This window comes from Geotrypetes seraphini, chromosome 6, assembly GCF_902459505.1.
Source record: "Geotrypetes seraphini chromosome 6, aGeoSer1.1, whole genome shotgun sequence".
Taxonomy (NCBI): Eukaryota; Metazoa; Chordata; class Amphibia; order Gymnophiona; family Dermophiidae; genus Geotrypetes; species Geotrypetes seraphini.
Window position 1 is genome coordinate 129939060 of NC_047089.1, and position 20398 is coordinate 129959457.

At 43.9% G+C, this 20398-nt stretch overlaps 1 protein-coding gene across 4 annotated transcripts in view; it reads left to right on the top strand.

Annotated features, from left to right (window-relative positions):
• DOCK9 (dedicator of cytokinesis 9) overlaps positions 1-20398 on the top strand; it is a 1074749-nt gene that overhangs the window by 742517 nt on the left and 311834 nt on the right. For all 4 annotated transcript variants that reach the window (XM_033947591.1, XM_033947593.1, XM_033947592.1 and 1 more), the window contains exons 35-36: positions 1875-1989; positions 8617-8683. In XM_033947591.1, coding sequence (XP_033803482.1) covers positions 1875-1989; positions 8617-8683 — 182 coding nt within the window. The remainder of the gene's footprint in view (positions 1-1874; positions 1990-8616; positions 8684-20398) is intronic.

Sequence of the window (20398 nt, forward strand, 5' to 3'; positions counted from 1 at the left end):
CTTGTGGAGTTTTTGAGAGAGTTTGAGAGATTATTTGTAACAGTGGCATGTTTGTCTCTGCCACATTTTTGTCAGCCGCATTTGAGAAGCTTCAACTACCTGTGTTACTAAGGCCCTCTTTTACTAAGGTGCACTAACCAATTAGCGCGTGCTAAACGCTTACATGTGCATGTTAGTCTATGGGCGCGTTCGTGTTTAGCGTGCGCTAATTCGATTAGCGTACACTAATCGGTTAGTGCACCTTAGTAAAAGAGGGGGTAAATGTTTTTCTCTCACTCTTTATGATTATTTTGTTGTTCCTCAGTTTTAAGATTAGTTTTCAGTGTCTCTCCATATAACACACTAGAGGAGTGTTCCTATACTATATTTGTTTATTTTTACTCCTGAGAGAAGTTTTTCTTATTGCTGTGCTCTGAAACATGATTCACAGGTGCAAAAAATCCAAACCCACAACAAAACAAAAACAAGCTGTTAGAAATAGTTCTCATTTTTAAAGAACTTTGTCTTATTTTATGATGATACAACACAATGAATTAATCTTAAATAGAGCAACTCTGATTCATGCATGTCATGTAGATTCTTTGCATTTCACCTTAACATGCTGCTATATGGCAGAAGGAGAAGCTTCTGCGAAGACATTCTGCTTGTTCTGTGTACACAAGTCGAGGGGAGGAAGCACAGCTCCAGATGGCAAAGAGAAATCGCTATACACTGGATTTTTCATTTCTGTCAATTCCAGCTTTACCAGAGAAACTCGTGCATACAACCATTTCTCTCCAGTTGCAAGAAGTATTTGTGTTTGTGTGTGTGTAGCGAGGGGGGAATGAAGTTGTCGCATATTTAAACTTCTGGGTGAAAATGTGTTGAGAGCTTTTTACCCACGCTTGCAGCAGTTACTAGCCATATTAAACTAGCATTAAGGCTGCCAATTTTAAATATTCAAAGTGAAAAAGCACAAAAATTCCAACACAAAAATTCCCACTAGTATAAACTGTCCACAATTTTGGAGGAGAAAATCTTGCTTTTTCTCTTCAATCCTGAAAGCTTAACTTATAGGATTATTTTCTTGTGTTACTGATTGGATGCTAAATATTTGGTTAGATGCTCAATGACACAGGTTTCTCACCCAGTAGTTGGTTGCCATGTTGCTGGTATTAAAATGTTTGCAGTATAGAACAAAACTGCTTGCAGTTGGGCTGCTCCAGAGTGTGTAGTGTTTGTTAGCATGGCTTGCTTGCCCATAAGATTTCCCAAAAGAATATTCAGCCCTACCCATAAGTATCTACAGGCTCTTTATTTTTTATTTGGATTTTGCTCATGCATTTTTCAGTGGTAGCTCAAACGCAGTTAAATTCAGTACACTAGCTATTTCCCTGTCCCTGGAGAGCACACAATCTAATTTCTGTACCTGAAGCTAATTATAGCTGGTATGTTGGGTCCTTTTACAAAGCCACATAGTGGTACTACTACAATAAATGCACCAAAGTCCAGCCAATTCCTGTATGTTTCAATGCATTTACTGCGATATCATTGCTAAAAGGGGCCCTTTATTTCTTTATATTTTCTAGATAGTATGTAATGGTACATTTAAGAGTTTGAGGACATAGAAAAAAATACGGGGCGTGGAAAAGAAAATTCGGTATGGGATGTATTTGTATGCTATGATAAATGGGTAGAGGCTTATAAACCATCACTGATGATTTAAGAATTAAGCCACTGGTTGATTTATTTTCATTATGCAATTATTATAAATATTTTATAATGATGTATGCATTTCCACATAAATAAAACAGCTACGGTATTTTTAGAAGGAATATTTTTGCAAGTATAAAAATGGTTTACTCATATTTTGCTTACCCTTTTCTTCTTCACAGAACCAGCAGAGTGGGTCTGCAGGAAACTCTTTGGTTAGATGTGACAAACTTGACCAAGCAGAGATCAGAAGTCTGTTAATGTGTTTCCTCCATATTTTAAAAAGCATGTCTGATGGTAGGTCTATAATGCTTTAGTTTTTGGTTTAGTTTTTCTTTTCTTTTATAGCCATGCACATTTGATTTTAAGCATTTTCTGAAGACAGGCAGAATGCTATATCTATACTGTTGGGTGACATCACCAATGGAATCTTGATGCAGAGACGCTCCTCAGCATGTTTTCCAGAAGGTTTTGGAAATGTGTTATTGCTCATGTGTGGGACCAAGTGTGTCTGATTTCCATGGAGCAGAAACGTGGTGTCTTTTTTTCTTTTCCCCCCTCCCCCTCAGGAGGTTCCCTTGTGATTTTATTTATTTATTTATTTTTAGCCGTATTCCATCTAGTCATGTAAGTAATATAGTAGATAATGGCAAATAAAGATCTGAATAGTCCATCTAGTCTGCCCAACATTCACATTCATGAGCAATTCATGATTAAACTAACAATGAATGTGGAATAAAATACATATACTTGATTCTGATTTGTCTATCATTTTTGGGATGTGGACAGTTTCAACTGTTGGAGTTGCTAAAAGTTCACTCCAGCCTATTCTAATCCATCTTGACTTTAATGGGTAAAAAGGCCATAGTATTCACAGGGAGCAAGTGCCATGTACCCTTGATGTCTTAGATAGGTTTTCAGCATTTATTTAGAAAACATTTTTTATTGAACAATTTAAAACATAAACTGTACAATAACACACAACAGATTATCTGCGCTTCATTTTACAACATTTTCTCCCACAGAAACCCATACTTCCCACCCATAATCCTTCCTCCCAAGTGATGGTAGCTTAAAGTACAAAGAATACTCCTGTCAACTATTTAACACACTACTGCGTGCCACCGGTGTTAATGTGTCCTCGGTTTTCACATAAAGAGATGAATCATATGAGAATGCCAGAGCACTTTGAAGGGCGCCTATGAGCCACATTAACAAAATGCTCTTTAAAGCTACCAATATAGACCACCTGAGAAATGTCTGCACTCCCCTTTTCTTTGGATAACGTGATGGCATAATGCCAAACAACATAGTTGGTTCAGGCCTAGCAATTACTGACCATTAGCAGAGATATATCCAAAAATATGATTACAACAATCCACTATTAATGGACAGGACCAGAACATGTGCCCTAAGGTGGCCTCTGCTTGACCATACTTTAAATAATGTGCATTTGATCGAAGTCAAATCATATGTGCTTTTTTGGAAGAAATATACAGTCTTAAAATAGTTTTGTGTTGCATTTCCCAAAAGTGCATGTATGTCTTAAGTGAGTACAATTTTTTCAACTCATCAATGATAGTGCTATGTGGTAAGATATGACCTAGATCAATTGACCAACAATTCTGAAGTTTCTTGGAATCTAACATTGAAGTTTCATCCTGTAAGTAGCAATGATGAAAACATAAAGGTACTTTTAGCTGTGATCCCAGAGTATAAGCTGTAGCCAATAATTCATATCTATCCTCAGTAAGATCCAGCGATGACAGTCCAGACATATAATGATGATCCTGAAGAAACGCAAAGTTCTCCCAAGCTTCAAGACTTTTCTCCTCTTGCAAAAGAGGAAATGGCTTCATTTTATCACCTAAATATAATAGGGGTACAATCATATTCAATGAAAAAAAGGTGTATGAATGGCAACCTTTTTTGTGAGAATGCAGTTTACTTTTCATCTGGATTTTCTTTATTTTGTGTAATGTTATATATTCTGGTGTTTAGCCTATTACACATCACGTTCTTGTGATGATGTCATGACGCCCGGCTCCTTCCTCCTTTTTGAACGAGTCGGGCGCGTCTCGCAGTCCCAGGTCCATTTTGAGAGAAGCCAGCTTTTCGTTGTGCTGCTAAGAAGCGTGGAAGTAACCTTTATAACATGGATCCCCTGAAGTAGCCTGTTTTCAAGCGAAACAGAAAGCCTTTTCTGTCGGGACGAAGAATGGTTTCACCTTCAGATGAGTGATAGATTTTCTTAGAGATTTTTGATACTCGGGTCTTACAGCTACGCTACTTAACCGTTCTGAATTACTTACAGCTGAGCTGATTGCCATAGTATAGTGAGTTTGGGATTTAATCACTTGTTTATAAGACATTTTTGGACATTGTCATTCAAATCACTAAATATTTTGAAAATACTTACCTTTTGAAAATCTTTTGAGATTATACTTCAATGTATGAAAGTGATTTATATCTGTATATCTGGAGTTTTTTTATAAACCCGTGATGATGTGGGGGGCTTAGGGCACTTGTGTAGTCCCGGCAACCCACAATTGAGGTTTATTTTTTCTCCGTTTTTTTCTATGATTTTGTCAATTGTTCTTTTTGTCATTGTGGTGTGAATGAATCCCTGCTGCTATTATTATTTACAATACGTTTACAATTATACTTTTTTTCATTTTATCACCTTCATTAGTGACATGAAACAAATAACATGCCATTGGAGCGGTATAATAAAAAAAAATGTCTAAGTCTCTTTTGGGCCTAAGGTGTTAGTCGTCCTAAGTCGGCAACGTACAAAGTCCATTCTCGAAAAATACATCCACAATTTTTTTTTTGAGAATTGTCTACTTCTACGTCCAGCTGTTTGATCGTCCAGACCGCTAAGTCATCTAGGGATAAGCCTAGCGCTGGCAACCCGGCTCCCGCCCCAGGCGCATGTCTGAGCGCTCCCCGGAGGACTCCCGCTGGATAATCCCAGTAGAAAACACACACTGCTAACTTTGAAGAGTTCACAGTTTGTCCTTTTATTGCCCAGTTCAAGGCACTGGGTCCTTAAACAGCTCCCCTCGGTTGAGGATACTTGAAACAAATAATACATAAGCAATGCTTCTCCTTTAGAGAGAGTCCAAACTGCCCTTCAGGCAAATAAACAAAAAATATACAAAAACGCTTTCTTTCAGGCTTCAGCAGTTGTGCCTGAGGATACTTTAGGAAGCTTTTCCCACCTGATCCACCTGAAGTATAATGCCCCCACTACTCTTGTGCTCATGGGGTAGAGGCTGGGGAACCGTCCACCCTTTGGCTTACTGGTTTAAAGTCCCCACCCAAAAGTTCCCCTATTCAGGGCTATATAAAGTCAGGTTACTGAATTCCCGTTCAGGCTTTTCCCTGGAGGTTAATTAGTGTTCTCACCTCCTTCACTCTTTCTGCTGGGCTTATCTCTGGGCCTTTAATTCACAAGGGGCACCTCCTCCTCCCCCTTTCACATTCACACTTCCTTAAAGTCCTGCCTAAGGGATGAAGAATGCTGCACTGAGAGAAGTTATTCCCCTCCCCCATTCATTACCTCACTTACTGTAGTTAGATAGGAGGTCCCAGGCTGCCAAACTGCAATCCATTTCGCTTCCTTCAGAGACCTCTCCCTTATTTTCATTAGGGACTCCCTGCTCTCTAAGGCTGGATAGGAATTCCCCTCAAAGGCAGCTACCGGCCAGCCCTGCTCTGGAAGCTTTTCTCTTCCCCTGAGCCTCTGCCTGGGAACCAGGGGTTTGTTAATTCGGGAGAGCTGTGTGTCAGCGTGCTCTCTAGCCCTGGGCGGTGAGAAAAAGCTCCTGGCCGTTTCCTTCCTGCTCTGCACGGCTTGTCTCTCTCTCTCTCTTTCAGTTCCTGCGAGGCTCGTTCTCATTCCCCCTCTGGGTTCGTCTTGCCTGTCAGCTCCACCCCTTTCCTTAACCCTTCCTGGGACAGTTTTCTTTACCAGAGGTTTTACTGGAGAACTGCCCAAGGAATTATAAAAGGGATTATAGTGCCCTAACTCAGGTATTGTGCTTTCTGTCCTCTCTCTGCCTTGCCCTGCCTGTTGGCTCTTTACAATAGGAACAGAGTTAATGGGCAGCTTCCTGGGCTTAGGAATAGGGACAGCCCTTTGCATGGCAGGGTTTAAAACCAGGTTTAAACCAGTGACAGGAGCTTCCCTGTCACAATACCCATTCTCGCCCAAAAATTGTCCAAACCCAAAACACCTAGAAAAAGACCTTTTGGACGTGGGAGGGGTTAGCAAAGTGATGTACTGGCCACCCAGACATGGCAACAGAGTTGTGGGGTACCTTACAGTGCACTACTGTGAATTTAACAAAAAGTGTGCCACATAAACATCTCCCTTATAGGTCATGGTGAACCCCCCTTATGGCTGCAGGTGCCACCTGTATGGCACTACAATAGAGTTTTAGGGAGGTTTGGTGGGTGCACATTTTTCTTCATGAATGCAGTGGTTAGAGTGGCTTATGGGCCTGGGTCTTCCTCTCTATGGTTCATTAGCCCCCCTCTCCCCCCAGACTACTTAAGCCACCTCTTTGCTGCTCTACTGGGCTTTCCTATACCAGGTACTGATGTTCTGGAGGGAGGTATGTATGTTTTTATTCCAATTTTGGTATTTTTTTTAGGGGGGTGGTCAGTGATCACTGCAGTAGTGTGTGGGGGTCTGTACTTTGTCCCTGTAGTGGTTATCTGGTCACTTTGGATACCTTCTGGGCACTTATACCTACTTTTAGATCGCCTAAGTCACAATGTATAAATTCCATCTAAGCAGTCTCGTCAAACTTTTGATTATTGCTGCAGGAAGACTAAGTCTAGGTCGGTCGGCCCACATCCCACCTACCTCCCGTCCTAACCACTCCTTCAAAAATGCCCCTTTTCACTCTGGTTTCACAGCGGCATTGAAAAGGCCTAAGCTGCTTTTAGATACGTCTAAAATCCATTTTGATTATTGGCACTTGGACGACCTGTCTTTTTGATCGTTCAAGTGCCGATTTAGGCGGGTTTTTACACATATTTCCGTTTCGATTACAAACCTGCTTCCATTGCAGGAAACTGCTGAATAAGATTAATGTAGTAAAATCTCAATAGCACTGAAACAAGTTCCCATTGACCTTGGCACCCCTTCCCCTCAAAAGGTACCCAGCATTGAGAGACTGTCAAACAACACCCCAAACTGTGGACTAGTAAACATTCACCTGATTCGGGGGAAGTATCTAGCAGCATATCTTTTCTTCACAACAGTGGTAGGGGTCTGGCTGATATCAGTGATGATTGAAACTCTTATTGATATCAGCCAGATTGAAACTCTTATTGATATCAGCCAGATTGTGTTAAAGATGTCTGAGGAGAGGAGTAAGCCATGGAACACTTCCCTAGGACCAGGACGTATTTATCCAGCGGAGTGCTACAGTTTTGAGAGTTGTATGGTCAAGGTATATCATGTGCTTGGGGTGGGGGTTTCTCTTGTCTGGGAGATCTCTGAACCTGAGAATCTTTGTAAAGGGGGGCGGGATTTTTTTTTCTCTTCACCTACAGGCCATAGGTCAGTCCACATTCAGTCCTGAATGGGTATTGTATCATTCATTCCACTGACAAAGGAGGAAAACAGATGTCTCCCTGATGCAGGAAACTGCATTATTACCACAGCAGTTTGGGCTGGGTGTTTTTTTAGTTTTGTTTTTTTCTGAAAATGCAATTGTTTTAGTGCTATAACAATTTTAATGTCATTAGTTTACTGTATCTGGAGTAATCTAATCTAATTCTTAGTCTATATACCGAATCATTTCCTAAAGATAGGAGCTCGATTTGGTTTACATAATTAGATCACAAAGAAAGATATATTAACATTCATTGGAGCTATACCTAAAAAACGATGAAACATAGTAGTTTTTAAGGTTTTGCGAAAGATCTGAAGAGATAAACACGATCTAATTTGAGAAGGTAGTCCATTCCATGTCGCAGTTAGTAAATATGGAAAGGAGTGTGAAATTTTACTAATGGACATGATTCCTCTTAATGATGGAAAAGAGAACTTATACATATGAGTTGTTCTCTTGCCCGAAGATCTCATGGTGTTTAGAGAGAGACATCAAAGGAGCAAATAGTCCATATAAAATTTTTAAAGACTATACAGCACATTTTAATTGAACTCTCAATTGAAATGGAAGTCAATGTAATTTCCTCAACAGAGGTGACACGTGATCAAATTTTTTTTTTCTTTCCAAAAATCAGTCTGGCTGCAACATTTTAAATCAATTGCAGCCGTTTCTCGTTTCCTTTGTTTAATACCACGTAAATGGAATTACAGTAATCCAGCTGTGCCAAGATAATGATTTGAATCAATACTGCAAAATGATCTTGATGGAACAAATGATGAACTTTTCTCAGCTTGCGAAGACTAAAGAAAAAATTTTTGGGTAAGATTATTTACGTGGCATTGAAAAGAGAGAGAAGACTCTAAAACACCACCCAGTACTCTAGAAGATTCTATATGCAAAATATCACCAGAATTAAGGATAACTGAAGATGGCAAATTACCAATTTCTGGGCCAAACTATTATTATAGCATGTGCATTAAGAAACTATGTTAGAGTTCAGTATACAATTTTAAATTTAGGCAAATGAAATTGTAGCTTTGTTTTTAAAATTAGAAACAATCAAAAACCTAAGGAGCTAAATTTGATTGAAAATCTTCCAAAATTGAGAAACCTAAAACTTGAGCATTTAGGTGAAACTCATAAAAATTGACCGTTTTTTATTCCTACATGGTTATATATTATTTGATATAAATTTTATCATATTTCTTTGCTTAAATTAGTATATTAAATTGGATATATTTTCAGTGCCCCCATTTTAAATGTTTTTTTATTCATATTTTTTACTTTACAGATGCTTTATTTACCTATTGGAACAAGGCTTCTACAACAGAGCTCATGGACTTTTTCACTATTTCAGAGTGAGTTGGTATAGTCTGTTCTGAAAATCTGTTTTAAGACAAAAATGTGGCCCATTTCTGTAAGTGTGAAAAAACTCTCCTCCCCCCTCCAAAACAAAACTTCCTATATTTTTAGGTCATGTATTTCTTAAAGTAAAATGTACTAAATCTATCTTTATTTTTAACATCTTTATGCTATTAATTTAATAAGTTTATTGCATGAATTAAGTTATTTTTGATTTGTTAACTCTCTTGTCTACATCCTTGAAGAGTTTTATTAATCCTGTATGGGGACTTCTTCCTTCATTCACCGAGATTGGGAGAGGAAGTCTAAGACCTGAAATCTTCAGTGCTGCTTTTAAGTCAGGGTCACTCATTGTAATGACCGTTGTGTACAAGGTCCAGTGTTACCTATGAGTCTTGGATATTAGAAACTGCAAAGACAAGAGTACAACTTAGGAATACTTAATATAAAAGTCTTTGTATTATAGTGTGGTAAATGCAAAGTCTGTGCACTTATTATTGAGAGTGATTTCCAATGTGTTTCCCATACAGTTACTGCACAGAGAAGTGGTGTACTGCATGGTAAAATAGTTCACAGTACAGCTATATTTACTACCTCCTATATATCATATAGTTTGCAATTAATGCCCATTTTCCACCCTATAACATGCTATACATTCAAAATGTGAAGTCTGTGGACAAGCAGGATGAAATTGCCACACTGCTGGATGCCATTCAATAAAGCCCTGCATGGGAGCTGCTCTCCAGCATCTTCTGGAAGCTTTTGAGGGTGATTTGCCATGCCTACTCGCCATGATCATGGGATACCAAGCCAATCTTGTCTGTTTTGCAAAACAGAGACGATACATCCATTGAATACTCTCCTTACCTTGCGTCCTTGCAGGATTTTCAGCTTTTCTGTCCTCGTCATTCGTGTTCCTCATGCCTGTAACTTGACGCCAGGTCAGTGCCTTCTACTCCCCCCCCCAAAAAAAAAAAAATCAACACACTTTTTGTATCCTAGTTGAGTTCTCAGAATTTTCAGTGTTTTTGTTTTTTTGCCATGGCTTATTAGGCCCCCTTAGACCTTGAGTCATTTAATTTCTTCTTTTCACCTTGATTTCACCTTCAGACACTCATAATAAGTGCGTTCAATGTTTGGGGTCTAGCTATAATTCTTCTTGTAAACTGTCTGCAGTTTACAAGAAGTGTTATAGGTCATGAGAAACAACACATATTTTGGTGGTGACTTCAGTATTGGAGGCATTGGTCCCTGTAGCTCTTCCTTCCACTTCTCAGTCCTCAGTCCTGGACCACTCTCTAAGGAGCTGTATGCCTTTTTTCTGGCTCATCCGCAGCTTCTTGTGCTATTTCAAGCACAATGGGACTCTCCAGAAAACTCTTTACAATCTTCTAAAGCTATGTTGACGCTTTATCCGTTGGCGTCTAAATTTCTGCAAGTTTTAGAACAGTCTAAAGTGGATAATGCTGTGGCGCAGGTAATCAGGTGTACAGTCCTCCCTAATGAGGGGTGCATGTTGCTTTGGGATTCTCAGGATCATAAAATGGACATTATGTTGAAAGATTTTTATTTTAATTCTTTATTAATTTTTAAATAACTGCACTACAATGAATGTTGAAAGATTTTTGAAGTGGTGACTGGGACTGAAGGTGGCGGTGCCACTTATTTTATAGCACTTACATGTCATTCCAGATTATGTGGCACGTCCTCTGCAGACCTTCCTTCTTGTCCGCTGCTGATCATGGATGGTGTGGATTATGTAGCAGACGCCCTTTATGATCTCATTCGTGTTCTTGGAAAGGTCTCAGCTTATGCTGTGTCTATGCGTCAAACTCTTTGGATCCATAACTGGGCAGGGAATGCCTCCTCTAAGGCTACTCTGAGTAAACTTCCCATCAAGGGCCAGCTTCTATTCAGTAAAGGCCTGGACGACTTTATGACCAGTGTAGCTGAACACTGTCCTAAGTCTCTCCCCGTGTATAGGTCTCGTTGGCCTGCAGGTGGGGATCGTAGTAATTTTCATTCCTCCCATAGGTTTCATCAGATCTCATTAGGATCTTCCTCAGAGATTTCCAGGCAGCCTCAGGCTGATACATTCCGAGCAGTGGCTGCTCCTAAGAAGACCCAATGATGTCAGAAGTCAGTCGAAGCTGCCTCAGATTGGAGGTTGCCTGTCTCAGTTTTATCAGGAGTGCACTCGGGTGTCATTGGATCAATGGGTGCTGGACATTATTGAGGAGAGGCACAAGATAGACTTCTTTTGCCAGCCTCTGGAGCTCTTTCTGGGTTTCCCAGCAGGTCTGCTGGAAAAAGAGGTCTGAGTCTGCACTACTATGCAACATCTGCTGGACATCGCAGTGATAAAACCCATTCCAGAGCAAGAATCTGGCTTAGGCAGATACTCCTTGTACTTTATCGTGCCAAACAAAGGCTCGGAAGACTGGAGACCCGTTCTGGACCTAAAATCGATCAACTACTTTTTGAGGATTTCCCATTTCTGGATGGAGACAGTCATAGCAGCTGTCTCTCCAGGAGAGTTTCTGGAATCCTTGGATCTCAGAGAGCAGGGGTAGGAAACGCCGGTCCTCGAGAGCCATATTCCAGTCGGGTTTTCAGGATTTCCCCAGTGAATATGCATTGAAAGCAGTGCATGCAAATAGATCTCATGCATATTCATTGGGGAAATCCTGAAAACCCGACTGGAATATGGCTCTCGAGGACCGGAGTTCCCTACCCCTATCACAGAGGCTTACCTCAATATTCCAATCTAACCGGAGCATCGCAAGTTTCTGCATTTCCATGTTCTGCAACATTTCCAGTTCACCATTTTACCCTTCAGCCTTGCCATGGCGCCTCGCACATTCACCAAGCTGATGATAGCTGTGGCTACCTTTCTCCGCCGGCAGGGTATCCAGATTCATCCTTACCTGGACTACTGGTTGATTCGAGCTCCATCTCGTTAGGTATGCGAGAGTACAGTGGTAACGGTGGTATCTCAGTTGCAGGCGTTGGAGTGGATTGTAAACTTCAAGGAGAGCAATTTGACACCCTCCCAGACAGAGCATCTGGGGCTTCTCTTTGGGTTTTTCTTCCTGAGGCATGCAGACAGAAACTTAAGCTGCAGATCAAAGCTCTTCTGGACTGCCCAGCTCCCATGGCCTGACTATAAATTCAGATTCTGGGGTCCATGGTGGCCTCTTTGGAGGCTGTTCCCTGGGCCCAAGCTCACATGCACCCATTACAAGACTCCCTTCTATCTTGGTGGTCTCTGCAGCGTCATTCCCTTCAGATGCTGCTCCCCTGGACAGAACCAGCTTGTGGCTTCAGGAGGAGGTTCTCCGGCAGGGCAGGCTTTTTCAGATATCAGAGTGGATGACTCTCATTTTTGATGCCAGCCTGTTGGATTTGGGGGCTCATTGCAGGGAGCAATCAATTCAGGGGCAGTGGACTCATCATCAGAAACATTGGTCAATCAATCATTTGGAGCTTGGGGTGATTCGACTAGCACTATTCGCTTTCCAGGTCGTTCCGAAAGGTATAGCCGGCACCAGAGTCTTAGGACGGGACTCCGCAGTGCCTCCAGTGGCCACAGTTCAAAATTGCACCGGCGTGTGACCATGAAGGAAGTCACCCTACAGGTACTAAAGGAACTGGACAATAACACCCAACAAAGTTCTAGGATGAAAACCAAAAGCAAAATTTATTTTGTCAAGTTCAGAATGGCTTAAATCGGATTTTAGTCGAGAAATTTTTCGGGATGGACTCTTCAGTCACGACCTCAAGCATGGCCTCAGTTCCACCTTCTACCGAGGGTCCTCCTGCTTCCACGACTCCGGCTTCGAGCCTCATCAGACCTTCGTCGTTTGGGACGTCTCGCAGCTCGAGTACACCTGCAGTATCTTCCCCTGAATCCTCAGGTCAGATAGCTCAGCATAAAGTTCCGGCAGTGGTCCTCAAGCTTTCCACTGCACTTTGGAGCCTATAGCCATAGTAAGTAGTCCGGTTTCAGATGCGAATTCATCTTTGCCGGCTTCTTTCCAGACCATGTTAGAGAAGCAATTTGTTCAGTTCCTAACCAAAATGGGACCGAAGCTGTCTTCTCTAATCCAGCCTGGGCAATCTGCAGACTCCCGCTGCCTCGAGCTGAACCTTTATACTCTATGCAAGGAGCAGAAACTTTGATTGTCTGGTCTGGCATCTATGCACTCTAGGTAAGGAGTAGATTTTTTGTGAATGCCTTGACAGGAATCCTCACACTCCACACAAGGAGTAGAGTCTTTGGGAGTGCTTCGAGATTCCTCCATCAAACCTGAGTTTCGATCTACAGCTTCTAGCCCTATCCATTCACCGGAACCATTGCCTGCTTCCATCTCTAGGGCAAAGTCTACTTGATCCTCGAGATCTGCTTCTACGCACCACTCTCGTCATCGATCGAGGCCTTCATTGAGGCACACATCCAGGCATAACTCTTCTTCCAAAGAGCGTCTTTCATCTAAGCCTCATTCCACACCTTCCAGGTCTTCCAGACCACCGACTCCTCAATCGAAGTCTCCGCTTCCAGACCTCGAGGACTCAGCTTCTTCTATTGCCTCATCCAAGTCTCCATATTCTTTTGATGATCATTTCCCCGGGGAGGCTTCACCTCAGACTCAGGCTGCCTCGAGGTCATCAAGACCCTCTCGAGGCAAGGCCTTGGCGGATCAGCTGTGTTTTCATTTCTTCGCCAGATAGCCGATGACCTGGAACTTCAATTAGATGCTGGTTCTAAGTACTCTAAGGAGTATCTCGAGGTCATGCATCTTTCTCAACCTCCTGCAGAGTCACTTAAGCTTCCTCTTCACAAGCTTTTGTCTCAGACTTTCACATGCTGCCTGGAGACTCCTTATACCATTCCTGCTGTTCCAGGCAAATTGTACTCCAGGTATAGAACTCTGCATTGAAAAGGATTTGAGAATTTGCAGTTGTCTCACCAATCCCTGCTTGTGGAGTCCTCCTTAAAAAGATTCCATCCTTCCAGAGTTTATGCTACCGTTCCCCTGGAAGGGAAGGGAAAACTATGGACAAGTTTAGATTAGAGGTCTGCACGGGAACGGGGATCGCGGGGATCCCGCGGGTCCCGCGGGGATCCCGCGGGTTCCCCCCCTGGCCCACGGGACTCCCACGGGGACGCCCCCTGGCCCACGGGACTCCCACGGGGATGCCCCCCTGACCCACGGGACTCCCACGGGGACGCCCCCTTGCCCACGGGACTCCCACGGGGATGAAAACAACCTACCTAAATTCTGGCGATGCAAGCATGCAGCTTACAAGTCTGGCGTCGCGTCGGGAAATAGCCATGTTGAGCAGTGAGCTCAGCACGTACACAGATGAAAGCCTTGCTTGCTGATTGGTCCGGCGGCCCCGCCCCACCGTGCCGCCGGACCAATCAGCAAGCAAGGCTTTCATCTGTGTACGTGCTGAGCTCACTGCTCAGCATGGCTATTTCCCGACGCGGGCATTAGGCTGTTTTTTGTCATTTCGGGTGGGGGATGGCAGCGGCAGCAGCAGCCTGAAAAAGAAATCATCCTGGCCGGGTTCGGTGTCATGCTCCGGAGCTTCTACAGCCTTCCTATCTCCCTCTCCCTTCTACCTGCGGCTCTCTTCGGCAACTCAGCAGCAACGATCGACACAAGCTTCTGGCGTCGGGGCCTACCCTCTGCGAGTCCCGCTTGTTTCAACTTCCTTTTTCCACAAAGGTGGGACTCGTAGAGGGAAGGCCTCGATGTCGGCAGCTTGTCTTGATCACCGCTGCTGACGAGTTGCTTAAGAGAGCCGCGGAGCAGGGGGGTGTTGCCAGGTGCAGGTAGAAGGGAGAGGGCCAGATGCAGGACTCGTGGGTGAGGGAGGAGAAGAGAGAGGGGAGAGAAACAAAAGGAAATATTTCATACTGGGCTGGGCCGGAGTGGAGAGAGGGTGGAAAGATTCTGGCTACAGGGTGCAGTAACAAAGGAAAAGGGGGGAAAGCTGAAAATGGAGATAGTGACACAAAGAAGAGAAAGGGTAAGCAGGACCTTCTGAATAAGGATAGAGATACAGAGGGGACATGAAGAGGAGGTGAAATAGAGACATAGAAGTAATGCTGAAAAAGTGTGTGTGGGGGGGGGGGAGATAAAGACATTGAAAGGGCAAATGGTGAATATGGGGTAAAGACAAGGACAGAGACAAATGAAGATTCTGAAAAAGTGGTGAGATAGGGATATAGGTGAGATGGACACAAAGAAGGGTGATGCTGGAAAATAGGTGGAATGGTAATTCTGACAGACACAAAAGGGAAATGCTGGATCAAGGAGAGATGGGGCTCAGGCTGGATGGAATGAGGAGAAATGCCTTGTTGGCCCGGAACTTCCTCTCCTACGTCAGAATTGACGTCAGGGAGCGGAATGCTGGTCAGCGCGACGCTTCTGCAGGGAAAGCTTGGGACAGCGGTGGCTTGGGGACTATTCCCCGATGGCGGTGGCAGCAAACCGAGTGGCTTGGGGGAGGGCACGGAGAAAGAAAGAAAGGGGGCAGACAGAGAGACAGAAAGAAGGGGGAACAGGGAGACAGAAAGAAAAAGTTGGGGGAGAGAATGAGGTCTGGAGGAGAAGAAACATACAGGAGGCTGAAAGAAAGGAAGAAAGATTGGATGCACAGTCAGAAGAAGAAAGTGCAACCAGAGACTCATGAAATCACCAAACAGCAAAGATAGGAAAAATGATTTTATTTTCAATTTAGTGATCAAAATGTGTCTGTTTTGAGAATTTATATCTGCTGTCTATATTTTGCACTATGGCTCCCTTTTACTAAACCGCAATATTGTTTTTTAGCGCAGGGAGCCTATGAGCATTGAGAGCAGCGCGAGGCATTCAGCGTAACTCCCTGTGCTAAAACCTACTATTGTGGTTTAGTAAAAAGGGAGGGGGTGTATTTGTCTATTTTTGTATTTTGTTACCGAGGTGACATTGCATAGAGTCATCTGCCTTGGGAAATGTATATGGCAGATATCTTTGTTTTGTGTTCAAAAGAAAAGGAAATGCATTTCTGGTTTTATTTCTACAGTTTTGAAGTACTTGTTGGCCCTTGCTGTGACTGGTGGGGATCCCCAAGCACCGCCAGCAGAGGACCTCCTCTAGAGATGGTCAGAACTCCCCTCCACCAAGCGCAGCAGTCGCTGGCAGCATCCATGAGCCACTGAGGTGCCAGCATCTGTGACTCAGGGACGCTACTGCTGCCTGCCAAGCTTGGCAAAAGGGACCCCAGGCCAACTGCAAAGGAAGTCCTCAGCTGACAGTTTGTGGGTTCTCATCAGCTGAGTATTTATATTTTATATTTACATTAGAGGTTCTGGTAGAAACCCATTTACAAAGTATGTATTCTTCCCAATTAATATTTCCAAATTAATAGTCTCTTTGCTTATTTGTAAATGGGTCTCTACCAGAGCCTTTAATTCAGTAGCATAATTAAATAAAATAACTATTTCTGAAGTTTATAGGGAAGGATGGTGAGGGAGGGGATTCCTCGCGGGGACGGGTGGGGACGGAGGGGATTCCTCGCGGGGACGGGTGGGGACGGAGGGGATTCCTCGCGGGAAACGGGTGGGGACGGAGGGATTCCTCACGGGGACGGGTGGGGACGGAGGGATTCCTCACGGGGACGGGTGGGGATGGGTGGGATTTTGGCGGGGACGGGTGGGGACGGGTGGGATTTCTGTCCCCGCGCAACTCTCTAGTTTAGATGTTGCCTTTACCAAAATGCTATGATGTCCTCCAAAGTCCTTAATTATAATTTTGTTACTTATCTCAAGTTCTTCATTAATCTTCTTCCCAAATTTCTCAACTATTTGGATACACAAAAGCACTTCGAATTCCAAGATTACATCTTCTCCAGTCTTAGGATGCCTTAGAATTGTCAGCCAGAGCCACTGCTTTTTCTGTAGCAGTGCACCACCTTGCCTGGCTTCGCACCATTGACATGAACCCTAATCTTCAGGACCGCTTGGCTAACATTACTTGTGCAGGCAATGACCTCTTTGATGAATCTATCGAGGCAGCCACAAAGAAATTGTCTGAACATGAAAAGTCTTTTGCTTCTATTGTCAGACCAAAGCCAAAACCAGCTCCTGTAAAGCCTTCACGCCCTCCTCCAATTTTCCAGAGGCGTTATACACCAAGGGCAGCTCCTTACAATCGAGCACCTCCCAAGAAACAGCAGCAACAGAAGCAACAGAAACTTGAGCCTTCTGCTGCACCTAAGGCATAACCTCCATCGTTCTCCAGAGAGATTTGAACCAGCTAGGGAAATGGGCGGAAAAATGGCAGATGAAGTTTAATATAGACAAATGCAAAGTGATGCATCTGGGCAGGAAAAACAAGGAACATGAATATAAAATGTTAGGTGTAACATTGGGCAAGAGCGAACAAGAAAGGGACCTGGGGGTACTGATAGACCGGACCCTGAAGCCATCGGCTCAATGCTCAGCGGCGGCAAAGAAGGCAAACAGGATGTTGGGAATGATAAAGAAAGGAATCACGAGTAGATCGGCGGACGTCATAATGCTGCTTTACAGAGCAATGGTCAGACTACACTTGGAATACTGTTTCCAACACTGGTCTCCCTACCTAAAGAAGGATACTACCCTGCTGGAGAGGGTGCAGAGGTGAGCCACAAAGCTAGTAAAAGGTATGGAGAATTTAAGCTATAAGGAAAGCCTCGGGAAACTGGGCTTGTTCACCCTTGAGAAGAGAAGACTGCGAGGGGATATGATAGAGACTTTTAAAATACTAAAAGGATTCAACAAAATAGAGCAAGAAACACCGTTATTCACATTGTCAAATGTGACTCGGACAAGAGGACTTGGGCTGAAGCTGAGGGGCAACAGGCCCAGGACAAATGTCAGGAAGTTCTGTTTCGCACAGCAAGTGGTAGATGCTTGGAATGCTCTCCCGGAGGAAGTTGTGACAAAGACCACCATTCTGGGATTCAAGGGCAGGTTGGATGCTCACCTTCTTGCAAATCACATTGAGGGATACGGGTAAACAAGGTCTTCCTCAGGGAACACCTGGCTTGGCCTCCGCATGTGCGGGTAGCCGGACTAGATGGGCCTAAGGTCTGATCCGGTGAGGGCATTTCTTATGTTCTTATGTTCTGTCTCTGTCCTCTCTTCCCCCCATAGGAGGTCATCTCCATCTTTTTTTTATCACCGATGGGAGATCATTACATCCGACCTCTGGGTGCTGTCAATCATCAGAGAAGGATACTCTCTTCATTTCACTCAGGTTCCACCAGAGCTTCCTCCAAGAGAATATCCTTCCAGTCCATCCCAAACCACCCTTCTTCTTCAGGAAGCTCAAGCTCTGCTTCGTCTCCGTGCCATAGAGCCAGTTCCTTTGGAACAGCAGATCAGGGGGTTTTACTCCGTTACTTCCTAGTTCCGAAGAAGACGGGCGATCTGTGACCCATTCTGGTTCTCAGGGCTCTCAACAAATTTTCAGTCAAAGAAAAATTTTGCATGTTATCTCTGGTGTCCCTATAACCCCTTTTAGATCAGAACGATTGGTTATATTCTCTGGATCTCAAGGAGGTGTATACCCACATTCATCCGGCCTCCCTTCAGTATCTCAGATTTTGGGTGGGGAATCTGCATTACCAATAGAGTGCTGCCCTTTGGCCTGGCTTCATCTTCCACAGTGTTAACCAAGTGTCTTGTGGTGGTGGTAGCAGCAGCTCTAAGGAACCATGGTCTTCAGGTGTTTCCCTACCTAGACGACTGGCTCAACCCAACGGACTACGTGGTTCTTACAAAGCTTGGGTTTCAAAATCAACTTTCCCAAAGCCCAAACTTCACCCCTCCCAAATCCCTCTTCAGCCCTCTCAGAAACAGCCCATCAGAGCTGTTTATGAATAATATCAAACTAAGAGCATTCCTTCCGAAACAACGTCTGCAGGCTCTTCTTCAACTCTGTCATTCAGTGTCTTCCCGCTCTTCAATCTCAGCGAGACACATGATGGTACTCTAAGGTCACATGGCCTCTACAGTACACGTGACTCCTTTTGCCATTCTTCACCTCAGAATTCCTTAGTGGACCCCCTGGCATCTCAGTGGATGCAGGCTTGCGATCCACTCTCTCGACACATTATAGTCACTCCTTCGATGAGACAGTCTCTCCGCTGGTGGATGCTCTCTTCCAATCTCTCCAGAGGCTTGCTGTTTCAAGCACCCCCTCATCAGAAAGACCTCACGACAGATTCCTCAACCTTCGCTTGGGGGGGCTCATCTAGATGGTCTCCGTACTCAAGGCCACTGGACCAGTACGGATCGTCAGTGCCACATCAATCTGTTGGAACTCAGAGCAATCTTCAATGCTCTCAAAACTTTTCAATATCTCCTTCACGACCAGGTAGTCCTCATTCAGACGGACAACCAAATTGCCATGTACTATGTCAACAAGCAGGGGGGGACGGGCTCTCCCTCTCTTTTTCAAGAAGCTCTGAAGATTTGGGACTGGGCAATCCGCCACAACACCTTCCTCAAAGCTGTTTACATCCAAGGAGCGAAAAACTGTTTGGCGGACAACTTGAGTCGTCTTCTGCAACCTCACGAATGGACACTCAATTCCTCGCCACTTCATCACATTTTTTCGCAGTGGGGAACGCCTCAGATAGATCTCTTTGCAGTTCCCCACAACCACAAACTGCCTCAATTCTGCTCCAGGATCTTTTCTCCTCATCGCCTCGAGGCAGATGCTTTTCTATTGGAATGGACAAATATTTTTCTCTATGCATTCCCTCCATTCTCTCTCATTCTCAAGACTCTGGTCAAGTTGAAGAACGATCATGCCACCATGATTCTAATAGCTCCTCGGCGGCCGAGACATCCTTGGTATTCCCTTCTACAACTCAGCAGCAGGGAGCCATACCTTCTACACAGAGTCAAGGGTCTCTACTTCATTCCAACCTGCAGTTTCTGCACCTGACAGCTTGGTACCTCTCAACATAACTCCTCTTCAGTTTTCTCAACCTGTAAGAGGCATTTTAGATGCTTCTAGAAAGCCTACCACTAGACAATACTACCACCAAAAATGGATAAGATTTTCTACGTGGTGCATCTCTCATGATAAGGAGCCTCAAGATTCCTCCTTATCTTCTGTTCTAGATTATCTTTTGCACTCCATCTCAGTGCAATCGCTGCTATCCATCAGCCTATTGAAGGGAAACCCCTCTCTGCTTATCGGTGGTTTCCAGATTCATGAAAGGACTTTTCAATGTTAAACCACCTCCAGTGGTTTGGGACCTCAATGTTGTTCTTGCTCGATTGATGAAGCCTCCATTTGAACCAATGTCTATGGCTCATCTAAAGTATCTCACTTGGAAAGTGGTGTTTCTCATCGCCCTCACTTTTGCTCGAAGAATCAGTGAGCTGCAAGCTTTAGTTGCTGATCCACTTTTCACTGTGTTCCATCATGACAAGGTGGTCCTTTGTATTCATCCTAAATTCCTACCTAAAGTGGTTTCAGAATTTCATCTCAACCAATCCATTGTTCTTCCAGTGTTTTTTCGAAGGCCTCATTCTTACCCTGGAGAATCTGCTCTGGACTGTAAACGTGCTTTGGCCTTCTACTTGGAACGCACCAAACCACACAGAACTGCTCCTCAACTTTTTGTCTCCTTCGATCCAAACAAGTTGGGAAATCCAA